The sequence below is a fragment of the Balaenoptera physalus genome, assembly GCF_965194825.1.
Source record: "Balaenoptera physalus genome assembly, chromosome: 7".
Classification (NCBI taxonomy): domain Eukaryota; kingdom Metazoa; phylum Chordata; class Mammalia; order Artiodactyla; family Balaenopteridae; genus Balaenoptera; species Balaenoptera physalus.
Genome location: NC_138886.1, coordinates 113,147,622 through 113,165,327, shown reverse-complemented (window position 1 = coordinate 113,165,327; position 17,706 = coordinate 113,147,622). Strand labels below are relative to the sequence as shown.

At 46.8% G+C, this 17,706-nt stretch overlaps 1 protein-coding gene across 4 annotated transcripts in view; it reads left to right on the top strand.

The window, feature by feature from the left end:
* The window catches only part of FBXO16 (F-box protein 16), a 59,601-nt gene extending 56,760 nt beyond the window's left edge, over nucleotides 1–2,841 (top strand). For 2 of the 4 annotated variants that reach the window (XM_082469009.1, XM_082469015.1), the window contains one exon: nucleotides 617–2,209. In XM_082469009.1, coding sequence (XP_082325135.1) covers nucleotides 617–796 — 180 coding nt within the window. In that variant the 3' untranslated portion in view covers nucleotides 797–2,209. Of the gene's footprint in view, nucleotides 1–105; nucleotides 206–616; nucleotides 2,210–2,282 lie in introns of those variants that run through there. The other 2 variants (XM_082469011.1, XM_082469010.1) reach the window with 2 other exon arrangements.
* The last annotated feature ends 14,865 nt before the right edge of the window (nucleotides 2,842–17,706 follow it).

The following is a 17,706-nucleotide window of genomic DNA, read 5'->3' as shown; positions in this document are numbered from 1 at the left end:
CCAAGATAAGGGTGAGTGTACATCCCTCCTGCTCCCTGCAAGCTCAGCTCGTATTATTTCTTTCTCTTGCTCTCTCCATTCTTTCCTCTTTCTGCTTACGGCCAGATGTCGAGGAGAAATCCTTTCTCGCTGTGAGTTTTGGTTGGAGTGTCAACCTGTGACATTTGCCCTTTGCGTGCATGCCCAGATTAGTAGGGAGGATAAACGATGGGAACTCTACCGATACCCACCTGGTCTAAGAATCACGAGTCTCCAGACCCAGCTCTAATGCCTTTTAGCTCCATGAACTTGAGCTGGCACTTGAACTACCTGTTCTTCGGTCTCCTTTATTTGTAAAACGGAGATGTTAATACCTCCCTACCTACCTCGCAGAATTTTCTTGAGAGTCAAATGAAATATAGTTGTAAGAGCACTTTGGAGACTAAGGAACTTATTAGTAACTCAAGGTGAAGATGGTGGGGACGGGGGGAAGGTGGTGAAGTTGGGAAACTCAATACATCCCATCCAGCCCGGTGATTTTATAGAATCGTTTTTTATCATTTAAATAATGTTAACTATATAGCTTTTTTGGATGTTTTAACGACTCTCACTCTAGTGATATCTTTTTCCTCCCTAGATATCCCTAAATGCAGAACCCAGCACCCCCCTACACATTCCAGCTCATCTTGCTTGCCTTCCACATCGACCAGTGGGGCTCCCAGCCACTGAAGCAGCAACGAAGACTCTCATGCAGCATCTCCAGAGACACTCTGGGCTTCAATCATTACCCCAGGCCTTCCCGCCAAAGTTGATTTAAAAATGTGAAAGGATTTTTCTAGAAATGACAGGCTGCTCTACCTGGAGAGGTGGATGTTACTTGGCTCCTTGATTAGAAACAGTTTAGGTACCTTATTGTGAAAGTGAGTCCTACAGTATTTCGGTAAAAGGTATTCATGGCACAGATGTTGACGTATTTACAAACTGAGAAAGACATGTGATGATAGATACCATGGGGTTGATCAAGGGACATATGACAGCACCGTTGGTGAGACTGGGTGTGTGAGGCAGGGTCCCAGAAGGATACGGCCAGCACATTCCCAAGGCTGCTTGAGCAGTTTAATGACGGGAGTGTTTACCATGGTGTCTTAGTTTTCTAGGGCTGCCGTGACAAACTGCCGCTGTCTTAGTCCACGCAGGCTGCTATAACAAAAATACCATTGACGAGTGGCTTATAAACAACAGACGTTTATTTTCTTACAGTTCTGGAGGCTGGGAAGTCCAAGATCAAGGTGTGGGCAGGGTTGGTTTCTTCTGAAGCCTCCCTCCTTGGCCTGCAGATGGCCATCCTCTCCCGGTGTCCTCACGTGGTCTTCCTTCGGCACGTGTCTCTGTCCTAATCTCCTCTTATTATAAGGACACAAGTCAGATTGGATTAGGGCCCACCCATATGACTTTGTTTAACCTTAATTACCTCTTTGAAGATACTCTCTCCAAAGACAGTCACATTCTGAGGTCTCGGGGGTTAGGACTTCAACATAGGAATTGGTGTGGGGCGGTGACAATTCAGCCCTTAACCCACACTGTGGGCGGGGTTAAGAGAATCAAGACGAGATGGTGAAGCCCCTGGAAACTAACAACAGCAGAAGCCTTTATCTTCCTTTGGCCTGAAGAAGCAAAAGAGAAAGGGCGTGCTATTCCTAGAAGCCGGTGACAGCTGTAGCCACGGGAGAGGGACTGCCCAGCCTATGGTATATGGTGGAGGAACGCAGCCATGATGGAGACCGGGGCCTAGCAGGGAGGGAGGGAGAAGACCCACCCCTCTCTCTCACCACTCTTCACACTCCAACAGCGCTTCCCTTTGGTCAAACCCACCTGGAAGTCAGAGAACAGAGAAGCCTGGGGGATGCAGCTCGCAGGTGTCAGCCTTTGAGGCAGGGAACAGGCCGACAGGTGTGGCCAGGAGTGGGCGGGGAGGGGTAGGATTTGAGTGGGACGATGAAGAATCACCAGCACGGTGGCGGAAACGTAGACATTTGCAAAGGAGGAATTATGATGCATATTCAGGCAACGTAAATGGGCTTTAAAGAGTTACTGGAAAACAGAAAATGCTACTTAACTGCAAAAATATTAGTCATACATTCTAAACTAAACCACCTACTCATGTAACCATTTCCAGGTCCCAAAAGTGACCATTCTAGGATACTTATTTGCGTAAGTAAAGCAGGATGGTAGAAAAACAAATATGTTTGTCAATCTTGTCACGTTGAACACTTAACGTTCTTACTTTATATACTGTAATATAGGTATTTTCGAATGGTTCAAAATGGTGACCTGGCAGCATGGCCCCAGATACAGTGGTTTGGATGCCCAAATGATCGGTGGGGGACAGAACATGACCAACTTACAATTGATTGGTTTGCATCACCCAGGATGAAGCTAATATGTGGCTCTGAGGCAGAGAAGAAAGAAGACGCACCCAGGATGAGACCTTGTGTTCTTCCCATGGGCAAAGCAGATGGCTGTCAGGGTTTCCTCTTCCTGGGGCCTGAACCCTCATGGTCAGCCCCCAGGAGCCAGGGGCAGCGGTGTAAGCTGGGGTGGGGGGACCTGCAGCTCCAGGATCCTGCCCCGCTTTGTCCCAGTGAACGCCTGTGAATATGTCAGGAACCAGTCATGTGGGAGGCCTATGTTTGAATGGGCCAGTCTGGAGTAAGTCCCCAGCCCCTTCTGGAATAAACCAGGATATCCTGGGGCAAGGACATAATCAAGAGAAAGAAGGGCTCGTCCAGTACAAGTGGCTCCATCTTGTCTTAAGCTGTATTGGGTTATCTATTCCTGTGAAACAAACCGACCCCAAACTTAGTTGCTTACAGCTGTCTGTTATTCTCCTTTTGAATCAGCCTGGGGGAGAGCTTGTCTCTGATCCACACGGCATCTTCCCCCCAGCAGAGGGCTGGAAGGTCCACCTCCAAGATGGTGCAGGGACATGGCTGGAAAGTTGGTCCTGGCCATCCACTGGGCACTCAACAGGGCTGAGGGTTGGGGGCCTCTGCTCCTCTCCACATGGGCTGGGATTCTCATCGCATGGGGGGTGGGTTCTAAGGCCAAAAGTTCCAAGAAAGCCAGGTGGAAACTGAATCACATTTTTATCCTAGCCTTGCGTTGGGCTGCACCCCACAGGCCTGCAAGGCCTGCACTCGCCAACTTCAAGACTGAAGAAAGAGTCCAAAGTCAACAACAGAGACGTCGGTGGTTTAATGGATGGGGGAGCTTACACATCCGGACCAAGGTCCTGGGGCAACACCTCACCGTGTGTGGTGCACGGCAGGCAGGATGGGGCGACAGTCTTCGTTCAGGGTGGAGGCGGGTGGGGAAGTGGAGATAACCAGTTATAGGAGAATTGATGTCAGGTGGGCTTATCGGTTTCCAGGGAAACTAGCAGCGGGGCATGCCCCTCACCACCTCTTTAATAAGAACAATCATCAGCTGGGGCGGAGGCAAGTACGTAGGAAGGTCAGTCATGTGTGTAAGACAGGGGTCCGCAACCCCCGGGCTACAGACCAGTACCAGTCCGCCGCCTGTTAGGAACCCGGCTGCACAGCAGGAGGTGAGTGGCTAGCTAGAGAAGCTTCATCTGCTGCTTTCCATTGCTCCCCATCACTCGCGTTACTGCCTGCACCGTCCCGCCCCCTCCAATCCGTGGAAAAATTGTCTTCCGTGAAACCGGTCCCTGGTGCCGGAAAAGTTGGGGGCCGCCGGTGGGAGATATAGGTGAAGCAGGCACTGGTCGGGCAGGGGATGTACAGAGAGCAAGAGAACAGCCATATTGAGTGGCCTGACCATACACCTTGGAATTCTCCAAGTCACCCCATGATCCCCTGGTGATCACGAGGCTTGTCCAATTTCAAGCAGAGGGGTTGTAGACTGAGGAGAGTTGCAAGGTTCTGGAAGAACACGTGGGATGGGAAATATTATTAAGGCTGTTTCAGAATAGAAACCAAATCTCTGCCTCAGGATGGTACCTGTGTGACCCGTACCTATCATTGGTCACAGCATAGTTATGTGAACTAGGTACATCCCCTGTGTTAGTCTGCTTGGGATGCCATATAAAATACTATAGACTGGGTGGCTTAAACAACAGAAATTTATTTTCTCACAGCTCTGGAGGCTGGAAGTCCGAGATCCAGGTGTCAGCAGGGTTGGTGTTTGATGAGAGCTCTCCTTGGGTTGTCTTTTTTCACTGTGTGCTCGCATGGCCTTTCCTTGGTGCCTCTGCAGAGGGAGAAGGAAAGGGAGAGAGGAAGAGAGATGTCTCTCCTGGTGTCTCTTCTTATAAGGACACGAATCCTATCAGATCAGAGCGCCACCCTTATTACCTCATTTAACCCTCATTACATCCTTAGAGACCCCATCTCTAAATACAGCCCCTCTGGGGGTTAAGACTTCAACATATGAATTTGGGGGAACACAAACATTCAGTCCGTAACATCCCCCATAGTGATATGAAATAGATGACACTTGATAAATTTATATTGATATTCATTAATTCAAGAAAACTTCATTGAGCACCTATTGTGTGCCGGACTCTCTACTAGGCTCTGGGAATACAGGTAGGAGAAAAAAACTGTTCCTGTCTTTAATGAGTTTATAACTGCGAGGGAGACAGAGCAGCCGTTACAATACAGTGATCGCTGCCAGGAGAGCTTGCTGTGACAGCTCCTGGAAGGAACAAATATACCGCTCCGTGAGGCTGCAGAAGTGATGTCCAAGCAGAAACCGAGGATGAGGAGTATTGAGTAGTAAACGGGGTGGGACAGACAAGGGGATTAAGAAAGAAGATACACGGAGGCCTGAGGTAGAACTAGGGTGACCACGATCCTGGTTTGCCCAGGGCTGTCCTGGTTTTAGCACTAAAAGTCCCATGTCCGGAAAACGCCTTGGCCACTGTGCCTTCTCTGTGGAACTGTAAATAGTCCAGTAGAGCTGGTGCACAGAGGAGTGGGCATTGCCACAGGATTGGTGGAAAAGTAGGAGGAGCCCAAACAGGAACTGAGACACACTCAGGAGTTAAGACTTTCTCTTGGAAGTAGTTGAGCCATCAATAAGTGATCTTAAAAAGGGGAGCAACTTGCTGAGGCTTGCATTTAGAAAGAGCTCTATCTGCTGGATGATGAAGAAGAGGGACAATACTGAAGGCCCGTCAGGAAGCCATGGTGGTTTTCCAGGGAACAGAGATGGGGACTTAAAGTAAAATAATGGAGGGAGATGGAGAGACCCAGAGGATTCAGAATGTCTTAAGGAGAAGTAACAGAACTTAGAAATATACGTGTCGGAGGTGAGAGAGAAGGAGAAATCAAGCATGACTCCCAGATTTCTGGCTTGGGCCCCTGGAAAAAGTCTTGGAAAGTCATTAAGTGGTTTGGAAATACCTTCCCCACTGCACCTGACATGAGAATACAAACAAAGCAGCCCTTCTTCTGCTTCCCATACAGCTCTTGACCTTAAATCTCTGTTATTGTGCAACTGCCCCAGAAATCTCAGGTCCATACAGCCAGGAGACTGTGGGAACATCGGGATAAGGAGGAGGCTTGGGGCGAGAGGGGGAAGGAGCGGGGGCTTTATGACACTAGATTCTTCCTCAAGGTTTATGTACACTATCTTTTTTAAGCTTCACGAGAATCTTACGAGGGAGGTAGGTGGAGACCATTATTCCCATTTCAGAACTGCCGGATGGGGATAAAGTAGCATTCCCCCGGGGCCACTGCCACAGAGCTGCAGAGCTGGGCTCTACAGTGAGCTGTGTCTGACTCTGAAGAACTGCTCTTTCCACCATGCTGCTTCCCTAATTAGCGCACTAGTTTCTACCGATTGGATATGTGGTCACATCTACTGCCATGCCTTCATTCTATCTTCATTCAGCATTTGAGAAGGATGCAGGGAATTCCCTGGCGGTCCAGTGGTTAGGGCTCCACGCTTCCACTGCAGGGGGCATGAGTTGGATTCCTGGTCCGGGAACTAAGATCCCGCGTGCCTTGGCGTGGCCAAAAAAAAAAGAGAGAGAGAGGAGGACGCGAACCAAAGTAAGGGCTCTACCTCCTTCAGGGCCCTAAGAGGCTAGCTGAAGGCTGCTTGCAGGAGCAAAGTTTGCAAGAGAGCTTCTTAATCCTCTGTAACTGGTCCCCGTGCTGATGATACCTGCAAAACTCCGAGAGCCATACTTCCTGTATAATTATCTTTGTGAACGTCAAGGCCAGACGAAGCTTTGGAGACGGTGTGCCCGTCAACAGCCTGTTTAGGGAGGGAGGGATGGGGGGGGAGATGAAACTCAAGGGATAGGTAGCCATGGGCGGGACACTACAGGGAAGAAAGGAACACGGGAGGAGTCCCCAGGGCCTCCCTCCCAAAGATGGGAGTGCACAGTGAGCTTGTCTAAACCTCAGAAGGGGCTCTGGAATCCTGACAGCCGTGTAAGTGGCCCCTACATGGAGGCTGCCCTCCCAGGTCCCTCCAGGACCCTGGAACTGGAGCCTTAAGAGAAACCTGAGAGCCGACTCAAGCTCCTTCGTAACCAGCCACGTTTACACTTTGATGCGAATCTTATCTCCTGTGGAGTCTTCATAGATAATCTATTCACTTTGCTTATAGTAAGCTAATCCATTTTGCTTTTAGTCTTCTGTTGTTATTTCTGCATGGATTTTGTTCCCGTCCCCCTTCTGGATTGGTAATTCTTCAAAAGATCCTAGTTTCGCTCTCTCCATGCTTTCACATTTTCTTTTATGCAGTAGGCATGTGTCTGGAGTTTGTTGTCATTGGAAATGTCATCAGAAGATCTGAAATGTTCATTTCTCAGCTGGCTTCTTTATTCACTGACACTGGCACAGAAAGGACACAAGAGGGCGCTCCTTCCCCTCTTATCTGAGTTCCGGGAGCTGCACGTTTTCTGCCCCTTCAGATCTCTCTTGAAAACTTAGACACGACTGACGTTGGTGAAAACATGTTTTTTACTACTACTGGGGAGAGGCTTTGGGGAATTTTGAATATTTATACTGACACACTTAGGGAAATATTTATTCAGCTCAAGTCTTTGATTCCATTTGAATCAAACAAATATTCACATAGTCAGTTTTGGAAGAACTTATAGTCTAAGGAAGAAACATCTAGTTTAAAAATTAACCAACCACTTTATACCCATTGGGATGGCTATTATGAAAAATGCAAAATAACAAGTGTTGGCAAAGATGTGGAGAAATTGGAAGCTTTCTGCATTGCTGGTGGGAATGTAAAATGGCAGCTGCTATGGAAAATGGTATGGTGGTTCCTCATAAAGTTAAACACAGAATTACCATAAGATCCAGCATTTCCACTTCTGGGTATATTCCCCAAAGAACTGAAAGTGGGGACTCGAAGAGATATTTGTACACCCATGTTCATAGCAGTATTATTTGCAATAGCCAAAAGGTGGAAGCAACCCAAGTGTCCATTGACAGATGAATGGATAAACAAAAATCTACTTAATTCTACTAAAGCATACCTTTAAAGATGGAAGAAAAAAAAAAAAAAAAAAAACCAGACCGAGAGAGATGTATCTTTAAGCCCTGTTTCATATACAGCCTTATCTCTTACCAAGGTGCCTTAGAATAGTGAAGAACCTCATGGCCGTGCATCGCCATGTCTGCCAGGGAGAGAGCCAAGGTTTCTGAATATGGCCCCTGCTAAGACTAGTATCCCACCCACCTGGGCTCCTGGTTCCATCCCCTTTGGTCTCCTGGGACCATGCTTTCTCAGTTTAGCATCTTTCGGATGCCTACATTTTTCATCCCACAATTTACCACTGGTCTTTAAAATGTTATCATTTGACCCAGCCTTGTTCCTCTCCTTCATTTCACTAAACACTTTCCTGCAAGTTACATGTGTGTCTTTCTTTTGTTCTTCAATAACTACTCTCCTTAACCTGGTCTCAGCCTTAACCTCATGGCAATTGTACTCTCATGGTGTCTTAGTCCATTTGGGCTGCTAAAACAAAATACCATAGACTGAGTGGCTTAAAAACAACAGACATTTATTTCTCACAGTTCTGGTGGCTGGCAATCCAAGACCAAGGTGCGGGCAGATTCGGTGTCTGGTCAGGCTCCTCTCCCTTGTTCACAGCCAGCACCTTCTTCCTGTGTCCTCACCTAGCAGAAGGGGTAAGGGAGCTCTCTGGGGTCTCCTTTATAAGGGCACTAATCCTACCAAAGAGGGCTCCACCCTCATGTATTAATCACTTCCCAAGGGCCCCAGCTCGTAACCCCAGGATTTCAACATGAATTTTGGGGGAACACAAACATTCAGATCATAGCACATAGGTTACCAGGACCCTCCTCATTGCCAAATCAAATGGACTTTTCTATGTCTTCATTCGACTTGACATCTCTGTAGCACTTGGTCTAGACAAGCATTCTTTTCTTACTTTCTTTTTTTTTTTTTTTTTTAATTTTTTGGCCCCTCGGCATGTGGGATCTTAGTTCCCCGACCAGGGATCAAACCCACACCCCCCTGCAGTGGAAGCGCAGAGTCTTAACCAATGGACCGCCAGGGAAGTCCAAGTTCTTTTCTTTTTAGAAGTCTGTCCCCATCTTGGTGACTGCTGCCGAAGCCTGTTCTCTCCTCTAGCTACTGTCTTATTTGACTTCTACCCACTACTGGCTTCTCCAACCCTGGTTCTTCTCCGTCCCTTAATCGACATTGTTGTGGTCTCGCCTTAGAGGTCATCAGATCTGTGTCTACTTTACCAGATTATGATGATGACTCCCAAATCTCTATCCCCAATGCAGACCAACCTCCCTCATTTAATCCCACTCTTTCCCCAGATTTACAGGGTGTTTGCGCTTTGGATGTTCTGCCAGTACCTCATACTCAGCAGCCAAGGATGTTTCGTTTATTTCTTTTTTATTTATTTATTTATTTGGCTGCATTGGCTCTTCATTGCTGTGTGGGCTTTCTCTGGTTGCAGCAAGCGGGGGCTACTCTTCGTTGTGGTGTGCAGGCTTCTCATTGCGGTGGCTTCTCTTGTTGCAGAGCATGGACTCTAGGCGTGCAGGCTTCAGTAGCTGTGGCACATGGGCTCAGTAGTTGTGGCTCACAGGCTCTAGAGTGCAGGCTCAGTAGTTGTGGCGCACGGGCTTAGTTGTTCCACGGCATGTGGGATCTTCCCAGACCAGGGCTCGAACCTGTGTCCCCTGCACTAGCAGGCAGATTCTTAGCCACTGCGCCACCAGGGAAGTCCCTCGTTTATTTCTTTTTTTTTAATTTATTTTTGGCTGTGTTGGGTCTTCATTGCTGCACGTGGGCTTTCTCTAGTTGTGGTGAGCGGGGGCTACTCTTCGTTGTGGTGCGCGGGCTTCTCATTGCAGTGGTTTCTCTTGTTGCAGAGCACGGGCTCTAGGCACGCGGGCTTCAGTAGTTGTGGCACACGGGCTCAGTAGTTGTGGCACGCGGGCTCAGTAGTTGTGGCTCACGGGCTCTAGAGCGCAGGCTTAGTAGTTGTGGTGCACAGGCTTAGTTGCTCCGTGGTATGTGGGATCTTCCCGGACCAGGGCTTGAACCCGTGTCCCCTGCATTGGCAGGCGGATTCTTAACCACTGCACCATCCAGGAAGCCCCCCTCGTTTATTTCTTAAACATAAAATGAGGCAGGAAGGATCTTAGACACTTCTGACAGGGCTCCCCCACTCGGCTTCATGATTGTGGGGATCATTTAACTTCTGTGAGTCTCAGTTTCTTTACTGGGGAAGAGATTTACTTCCCCAAAATCCTATCTGTGAGGAATAAGAAAAAATATCTGAGTGTGTGTGTGTGTGTGTGTGTGTGTGTGTGTGTGTGTGTGTGTGTACTAAGGTAAAATAGGGACTTCCCTGGCGGTCCAGTGGTTAAGACTCCACACATCCATTGCAGGGGTCACGGGTTCCATCCCTGGTGGGGGAACTAAGATCCCACATGCCACACAGCACAGCCAAAGAATTTAAAAAAAAAAAAAAGTAAGGTAAACTATATAGGTGCCAAGGAGTGTCAGAGCAGGGAACGAGAGGCTGTGCCTTCTCCTGATCGCACCATCGCACACAAATGGAATCTCAGGTGGTCTAGAGATGCTTGTACCTGAGCAGGTGCGCTGTCAGGGTGGTCTGCCCTGCCTGCTGGCATGGAAGCACATGTCATTCCTAGATCTGGCATATTCTTCCCCACTTTGTCTAGCAGAGTCTCTTACTCATCAGTTGTCAAGGAGCTAAGAACTGATATGCTCTCAGAAAGGTGCAATTCTAACCCAGTACAATCGAAATAATCTTATTTTGATAAATACCACCGATACCTTCAATTTTCTGTCATGGTGGTTCTCAACCCCAAAACACTTGAGGGAAATGACTCTCCTATTATATCAGTGGCTCTCTGTGCTGATGATTCTGGGAGACTGCATAAATATCGGGGCGTGTCATGAGTGTGATTTAGAACTCGGGAGAGCATGCACCCTGAGTTGAGAATCGTGGCTCTATTATAAGACAGTCTTACAGAAAAGCCCAAATAAATACTCCCTTGCTAATATCATTGAAACACCAATAACTGATTTTTCATGAGACCCCATCCACTTGTCATCGGTGTATTTAACAAAGATAGCAGCCTTTTGTACTAAAAAAAAAAAAAAGTTGTTTCTCTTCCAGATTCCATAAAGGATTCTAAAGGCTGTAAGACAGGATCCCTGCAATCAAGGAAACTATAATGTAGCAGGAAGGTTTCTTATAGAAAAGAAACAACTGGAGGGCCTCAAAACTCTAGTCTTCATTTTAAAGGTGTTAAGCATAGTTGTAGTTCAAAGAATATAGTCGGGGGACTTCCCTGGTGGCGCAGTGGTTAAGAGTCTGCCTGCCAATGCAGGGGACATGGGTTCGAGCCCTGGTCCGGGAAGATCCCACATGTCGCGGAGCAACTAAGCCCGTGTGCCACAACTACTGAGCCTGAGCTCTAGAGCCCACGAGCCACAACTACTGAAGCCCACGTGCCTAGAGCCTGCGCTCCGCAACAGGAGAAGCCACCGCAATGAGAAGTCCACGCACCACAATGAAGAGTAGCCCCCGCTCTCCGCAACTAGAGAAAGCCCGTGTGCAGTGACGTAGACCCAACACAGCCAAAAGTAAATAAATAAATAAGTAAATAAATGTTTAAAAAAAAAAAAGAATATAGTCGGTGTGGGCCGGGATCATGAAAGAGTTTTGTGACAGTGAATCTTGCCCCAAGCCCCAAAGGAAGGGTGAGGCTTGGATAGACAGAGAGGAGGAGACAACAGTAGGAGCATGAAGACAGAGGTAGGAAAGTTTGCTACCAGGAGGGGTGTAAAGGCTTGACCCTTACCCTGTGAGGGCAGAAGAGGAAGGGCGGATGGGGAGTGTGGGGCTAAGGGTAGGCAAGACCTGAACAAGATGCAGTAAGAAGCCTTTGTGGGTTCTTGCATGGAGAAATGGTACGACAAAATAAGTAAAACGTAGAAGGTGAGATATTGGTCTGGGGAACGATTTTTTGGATTTGACACGAAAAGCAAGGGCAACAAAAGTAAAAATAAACAAGTGGGACTAAATCAAACTAACAAACTTCTGCCCAGCAAAGGATACCATCAAGAAAATAAAGAAGCAACCTACAGAATGGGGAAAATAATTGAAATCATATATCTGATAAGAAGGGGTTAACATCCAAAATATATAAAGAACTCATACAACTCAGGAGCAAAAAAAAAATCTAATTTTAAAATAGGCAGAAGAAGAATAAAATAAAATGGGCAGAAGAACTGAAGAGACATTTTCCCAAAGAAGACATACAAATGGCCCAAGAGGCACATGAAAATGTGCTCAACCTCACTAATCATCTGGGAAATGCAAATCAAAACCACAGTGAGATATCACCTCATATCAGTTAGAATGACCATCATAAAGACATTAAGACAAGCAATAACAAGTGCTGGGGAGAATCTAGTGAAAAGGGAACCCTTACACACTACTGGTGGAAATATAAATTGGTGCAACCACTGTGGAAAACAATTTGGAGCTGCCTCAAAAATTTTAAAATATAACGACCATATGATCCAGAATTCCACCTATGGGTATATATCCAAAGGAAATTAAACAGAATATTAAAGAGATGTCTGCATTCCTGTGTTCATTGCAGCATTATTCACAATAGCCAAGATAGGGAAACAAAGTGTCTGTAAACAGATGAATAAAGAAAATGTGTATATAAACATGGAATATTATTCAGCCATGAGAAAGAAGGAAATTCTGACATTTGTGACCACGTGGATGGACCTTGAGGGCATTGTGCTAAGTGAAATAAGGCAAAGAAAGAAAAACAAATACTGCATGATATCACTTATATGTGGAATCTGAAAAAACAAAGTCAAAACTCATCGAAACAGTAGAAAAATGGTTGCCAGGGGCTGGAGGGGGGATGGGGGAAATAGGAGAGGTTGGTAAAAGGGTACAAACTCAGCTGTAAAATAAAAAAGACCTGAGGATCTAACGTAAAACATGGTGATTATGGCTGATAACACTGTGCTGTATAATTGAAATTTGCTAAGAGAGTAGAATTTAAATGTTCTCACCAAAACAAAAAACTGCGTTTTAAAAAGATTCCCAGGTGTTTCTTATGCACTTTGATGTTTGAAGAACACTTTTCACAGTAACATAGTGAGTTAGAAGAGATTATTATGATTTTAGAAGTTTTCACCGAGTAGAGAGTTGATTTGTTCCTTTAAGGCTGGACGGGGTTTGTATGGATAGGTGTGGGCCTAGACAGGGTTCCAGGGAGATGAAATTGTTTATGCAAAGGAGGAAAAAAAAAAAAAGCGAATGTGAACAGAGATTAGACAACTTTTTCTGAAGTCAAGGATTCATGAAGGGGAGTAGTAGTGATAAGATTGGAAAAACCCTGAAGAAGAGGCCTCTCGGTATTTATTCGGGAGTGCAGTGTTTTCTCTAACGTGTTCATGATGAAATTTTGATATATTTCCTTCCATCATCCCAAAGAGAAACAATTTTAAGAAAGAAAATGACTATACCTTTAATATCATAATGATCACTACTACCAGCACGTGTGCCCAGGAGAAAACCAAGCTGTTAAAATAAATACGATCCGCAATTGCCAAATCTTTGTTATTATTTACTTGCTGCTGGTTCATTCAGTTTGTCATCTGCTAATGCTAGCAGATAAAAGTTTGGATCCTTACTACTACGGAAAAACAAATATCGGGGGAAAAAAAAACATTACAAGTTGAGGAAATTCTACCTGTTAAATGTTCTTTTCTCTATGAACTGGGGAAAGGTCAAGGTTATTTGATACGAGGGCAGACCACCTTGGTTCAGCTCATAGAACATCAGACTTCCCAGGGAATATGGATTAAGTCCCACTGTCAACCGTGGGAAGTAAGGACCCGAAAGGATAAATGTGTGCTTTTAGGCAGATTACTTTGGTAACTGTATACACGCTGGGTTGTTGAAGGGAGCAACCAAAGACAAGAAGACCAGTTAGGAGATTAGAGCAGTAATCCAGACTTGAGATGGCGTAATAGGACCTTACATTTACCCTACTTTATGTTAGACACATTCTTTTCACAGGCACTCCTTAAAATGATTATGTGAGGAAGTGTCATTAAAAACCAAAAAAAAAAAAAGTGGACATTTAATTTAAAAGGTGGTTATGTGAGCAATATATTTTTTTTATTTGACAGGACTTAGTGAGTGGTAGGTTGGTGGGGGAAGGGTTGGCAGGGAAGAGAGGAATCAACGGTGATCCCAAAGTTTTTGAACTTGGGCACCTAAAAGAATGTTATTGCTACTAACAGAACCCTAGAGGAAAAGCGAATTTGGAGGGGGGTTTGTAACGGTAAATTTTCTTTTTTCTTTTTCTTTTGAAATAATTTCAAACTTAAGAGAAAAGTTATACCAAAATAGTACAAAATAACTACCACACTCCCTTCACCCAGAAACTCACTCAACTGCCACCCGTCTCAATAATGTCCTTTTCAGCAAAAGGATCCAAAATACGACCACGCAGCGCACTCAGCTGTCACGTCTTTCAAATCTCCTTCCATCTAGAAAAGTGCTGTGATTTTCCTTTACTTTCATGGCTGTGACTTTTTTGAATATTACAGGCCATTTTGTAGGTTTGTCCCCCAGTTTGGGTTTGTGTATTGCTTCCTCCAGATTAGACCCAGGTGATGCACCTCTGATTGGACTGTCACAGACGTGACCGTATTCTCACTGCATCAACAAAGTGATTTATCTCATTACTTGTCATGTTAACTTTCCTACTTTGATTAAGATGGTATCTGCCAGTTTTCACCATGGTAAAGTGACTCCACCCTCCCTATCTAATTACTAAAATATGTAGTGAAGAGATACTTTGAAACAGTGCTGACAAGGCTGGCTTCCTGGCAGTACCACCAATGAAGTTGTACTGGGCCCTGCGCTTAGAAGGTCCCAGGTTTGGTTTACTTTTTGCTCAGTTCCCACAAACCAGGAAGGAAGGAGGGAGGGAAGGAAGGGGCAAAGAGGTTCAAGTTTAAAATTTTTAAAAATTATTTATTTATTTATGTTTTGGCTGTGCTGCTTGAGGGATCTTAGTTCCCCAACCAGGGATTGAACCCAGGCCCTGGGCAGTGAGAGCTCAGAGTCCTAATCAGTGGACCGCCAGGGAATTCCCTACATTCAAGTTTTGACTTGTTACCTTTGAGTTGCCCGGACACCTAAGCATTAGAAGAGCAAGGCTAGGGCTTGGGAGTGAAATCTGGGCTGAAGATAAAGGCTGGAACATTACATGCACAAAGGTGGTGATTGAAACGGGGAGGATAATCTCTCCAAAGGAATGAGAAAGAAAAAGAACTGGGGACCTCACCTTAGGGAACGCGCACAGATGCGGTACAGAAGGAAAAAGGGAGCCCGCAGAGGACCTAAAGGAATGCATCAAAGAGGGAGGAAATCCAATGGTGCCGCGTCAGAGAAACCAAAGGAAAGGGGGGTTTTGTAAGGAAGAGTAGTCAGCCATGTGAGTACTGCAAAGAAGATAAAGGAGACAGCTGACCAAGGAAAGATCCCTAGTTCTGATAACCAGCCACAAGGAAGACATTATCCGTCTGTCCTTGTATGCATCCGACAAACTTTGGTGGCGGAGGGGGGATGGTTAGCGCATAGGCTTGATAGAAAGGGTGTTGGCAAGACCGCCGTCCTGGGGGTACCACCTGCGTAGGCACACAAGGTCCCGCGCTTAGAAGAGTCGCAGGCTTGGTTTAATGCTCTTGAAATTCTTAATTTCTGAGCAAGAGGTCCTGCATTTTCGTTTTGCACTGGACCTTGCAAATTACGTGGCTGCTCCTGAGTGACCCCGCAAGTGTAATCTATTCTTTGGGAATCTGTGTAGGTGACAGAGAGAGGTCAGCACCTTGTCCCAGGAGCAAAGCGCAGGTCAAATTTCACTTAGCCTTGGGCACGTGTGTTGCGAGAGGGTAGTGGACGGTGGGAGGAGATTACCGAAGCTGCCGAGTGAGGGCGGATTTACAGAAAAGGCGAAAGATGGGTTCAAGGCCTTTGGGGCAGCCGACTTAGCCTTGGTCAGGCAGCGGGACGGGAGGAAAATCGAGGTAGAAAGACAGCCAAGTCCAAAAAGGTGAGGGGACAGACTGAGGACAAGCCAAACGCTGCCTTAAAACCTTGTCCGGTGCCTAGGACTGAGCGGGCCTTAACGATCGGGCTGCTGGAGAGCCCGCAGGACCCGACGCCGGGGCGCGGGCGGGGAGAGGCCAGCCACCCCGGCGCAGAAGCGCGCGCACGGCCCGGGGACGCGATTCCCATCCGCGGGCCGAGCACGACTCGGGGACCAAGAGGCCGCGCAGGCCGCGGGGAAGGCAGCGCGTCCGGGCTGCGGGGCTGCCCGGCCTCCACGCTCCTCCTCGCGTCCCCTCCGCTCTCCCCGCCCGCCGGCCTCGCGCCCGGAGCGGCGCAGGGAGGCCTCCGTGGGCCGGGGCACGTCCGCGCCGCCGCCCTCCTCGCCCCGCGCGCCCGGAGGCTGAGCTGGCGGGGAGGGGCCTCGCGCTGCCTCCGGGCCCGGGCGCTTCCGCCGGCCGCAGCCGGGGCTTGGGCGTTGCGCCCGGGCAGAGACGGAGCGGGGACGCCGGGCGGCCCAGGGCCTTGGCAGCCGTCGCCCCGCGCCGTCTGGGGGCGTCCCGGGCGCAGCTCCTCCGAGCGCTGACGAGCCGGGACGCACGAGGCAGGACGGCCCGGGCGCTGCTCGCGTCTGGGAAGGAACGTGCAGAAGCCTGCCTCCCCGCTTCGCCCCGGCCTCTCGAATCTTCTTTCTCCAGCCTCGCCGAGCTCGCCTGAAGGGCCCTGCGGGGGCTTCCACACTTTTAAGAGGGGGAAATTAAACTGGAGGAAATTAACCTGATTCAAAGAATTGGGAAGGAAACTGAGAGGATTTGAGGTCGGTTTCAACCTCCGCCTGCCACCATAATTACAGAAGTGTAACTTAATTAGACCAAATAGAAAAAAAAAAAAAAAAAAAAAACCCAGGAGTACCCATCGTTCCACTAACCACAAGAAACACTTGACATATTGGGATATTTCTTCATATGAGGCTATGTATATTTTTCTTTACATAATTGATAATTCTGTGCAAATTATTTAGTATCTTGCTTTTTGTGCTTAATAACCTTACAAACATTTCCCATTTCCTTGAACACATTTTCTGTGCTAACATAGAGCTGTAGCAAAATGTAACCATTTTCATTTTTTAAAGGTCCAAAGGATAAAAATATTTTTAAAGTTCCTGATTCTTAATACTAAATTGTTCTCCACAAAGACTGTACTAATTTATCTTTCCAGTCGCACTGAATGAATGGCCAGTCTTAGTACACCGGTATATGTTGATCAGAGAAAGACACCGGGGCCTTGATCAGGTAACCCCATCTCTCCTCTGCACCAAACCTCTGCTCTACCTGCCTCCTTTCGTTAAAAATGTAAAGAAAAATACAAAGCCTTTTGGACTCAAACATTGACTACTGGGGACTTTGGCCAGTTCTTGTTTTTCAGTTTCCCCCATCATTTTCTATTCCCCTAAAGCTTTGAAAGGATACCACCCAATCAGTATCTTAAAGATGGAAGAGAAATCAGCCAGAAGTCTCTCTTCTAGAACCCTGCCCTCCTGCCTCCAAGTGAGGTTACTTCAGTGTGTTTCCTCAGGGTCTCAGCCTGCTAATAGATGCAGTGGCTCCCATGGGATCAGGTCAATAAGAAGTCAAAGCTCAGGTGTTAAGTAATTATTCCTATTAAGAATTCTCTGATTCCCTGAGAAACAACCTAAGTACCAGTAGAGGGATGAATGGCTAAAGATGTGGGATATATATATCACATAGATACCAGATATATATAATTTGACCTTGAGGGCATTATGCTAGGGGGGATAAGTCAGACAGAAAAAGACAAATACTGTATGATATCACTTACATGTGGAATCTATAAAAAGCTGAACTCATAAAAACAGAGTAGAATGGTACTTACCAGGGGCTGGGGGATGGGGGAGTAGGGGAGATGTCATTTAAGGGTACATACTTGGAACTAGCACACTGGGGATAAGTCCTGGGGATCTAATGCTCAATACAGGGATCATAGACAACAATATTATATTATAAACATCAAACTTGTTAAGAGACTAGATCTTA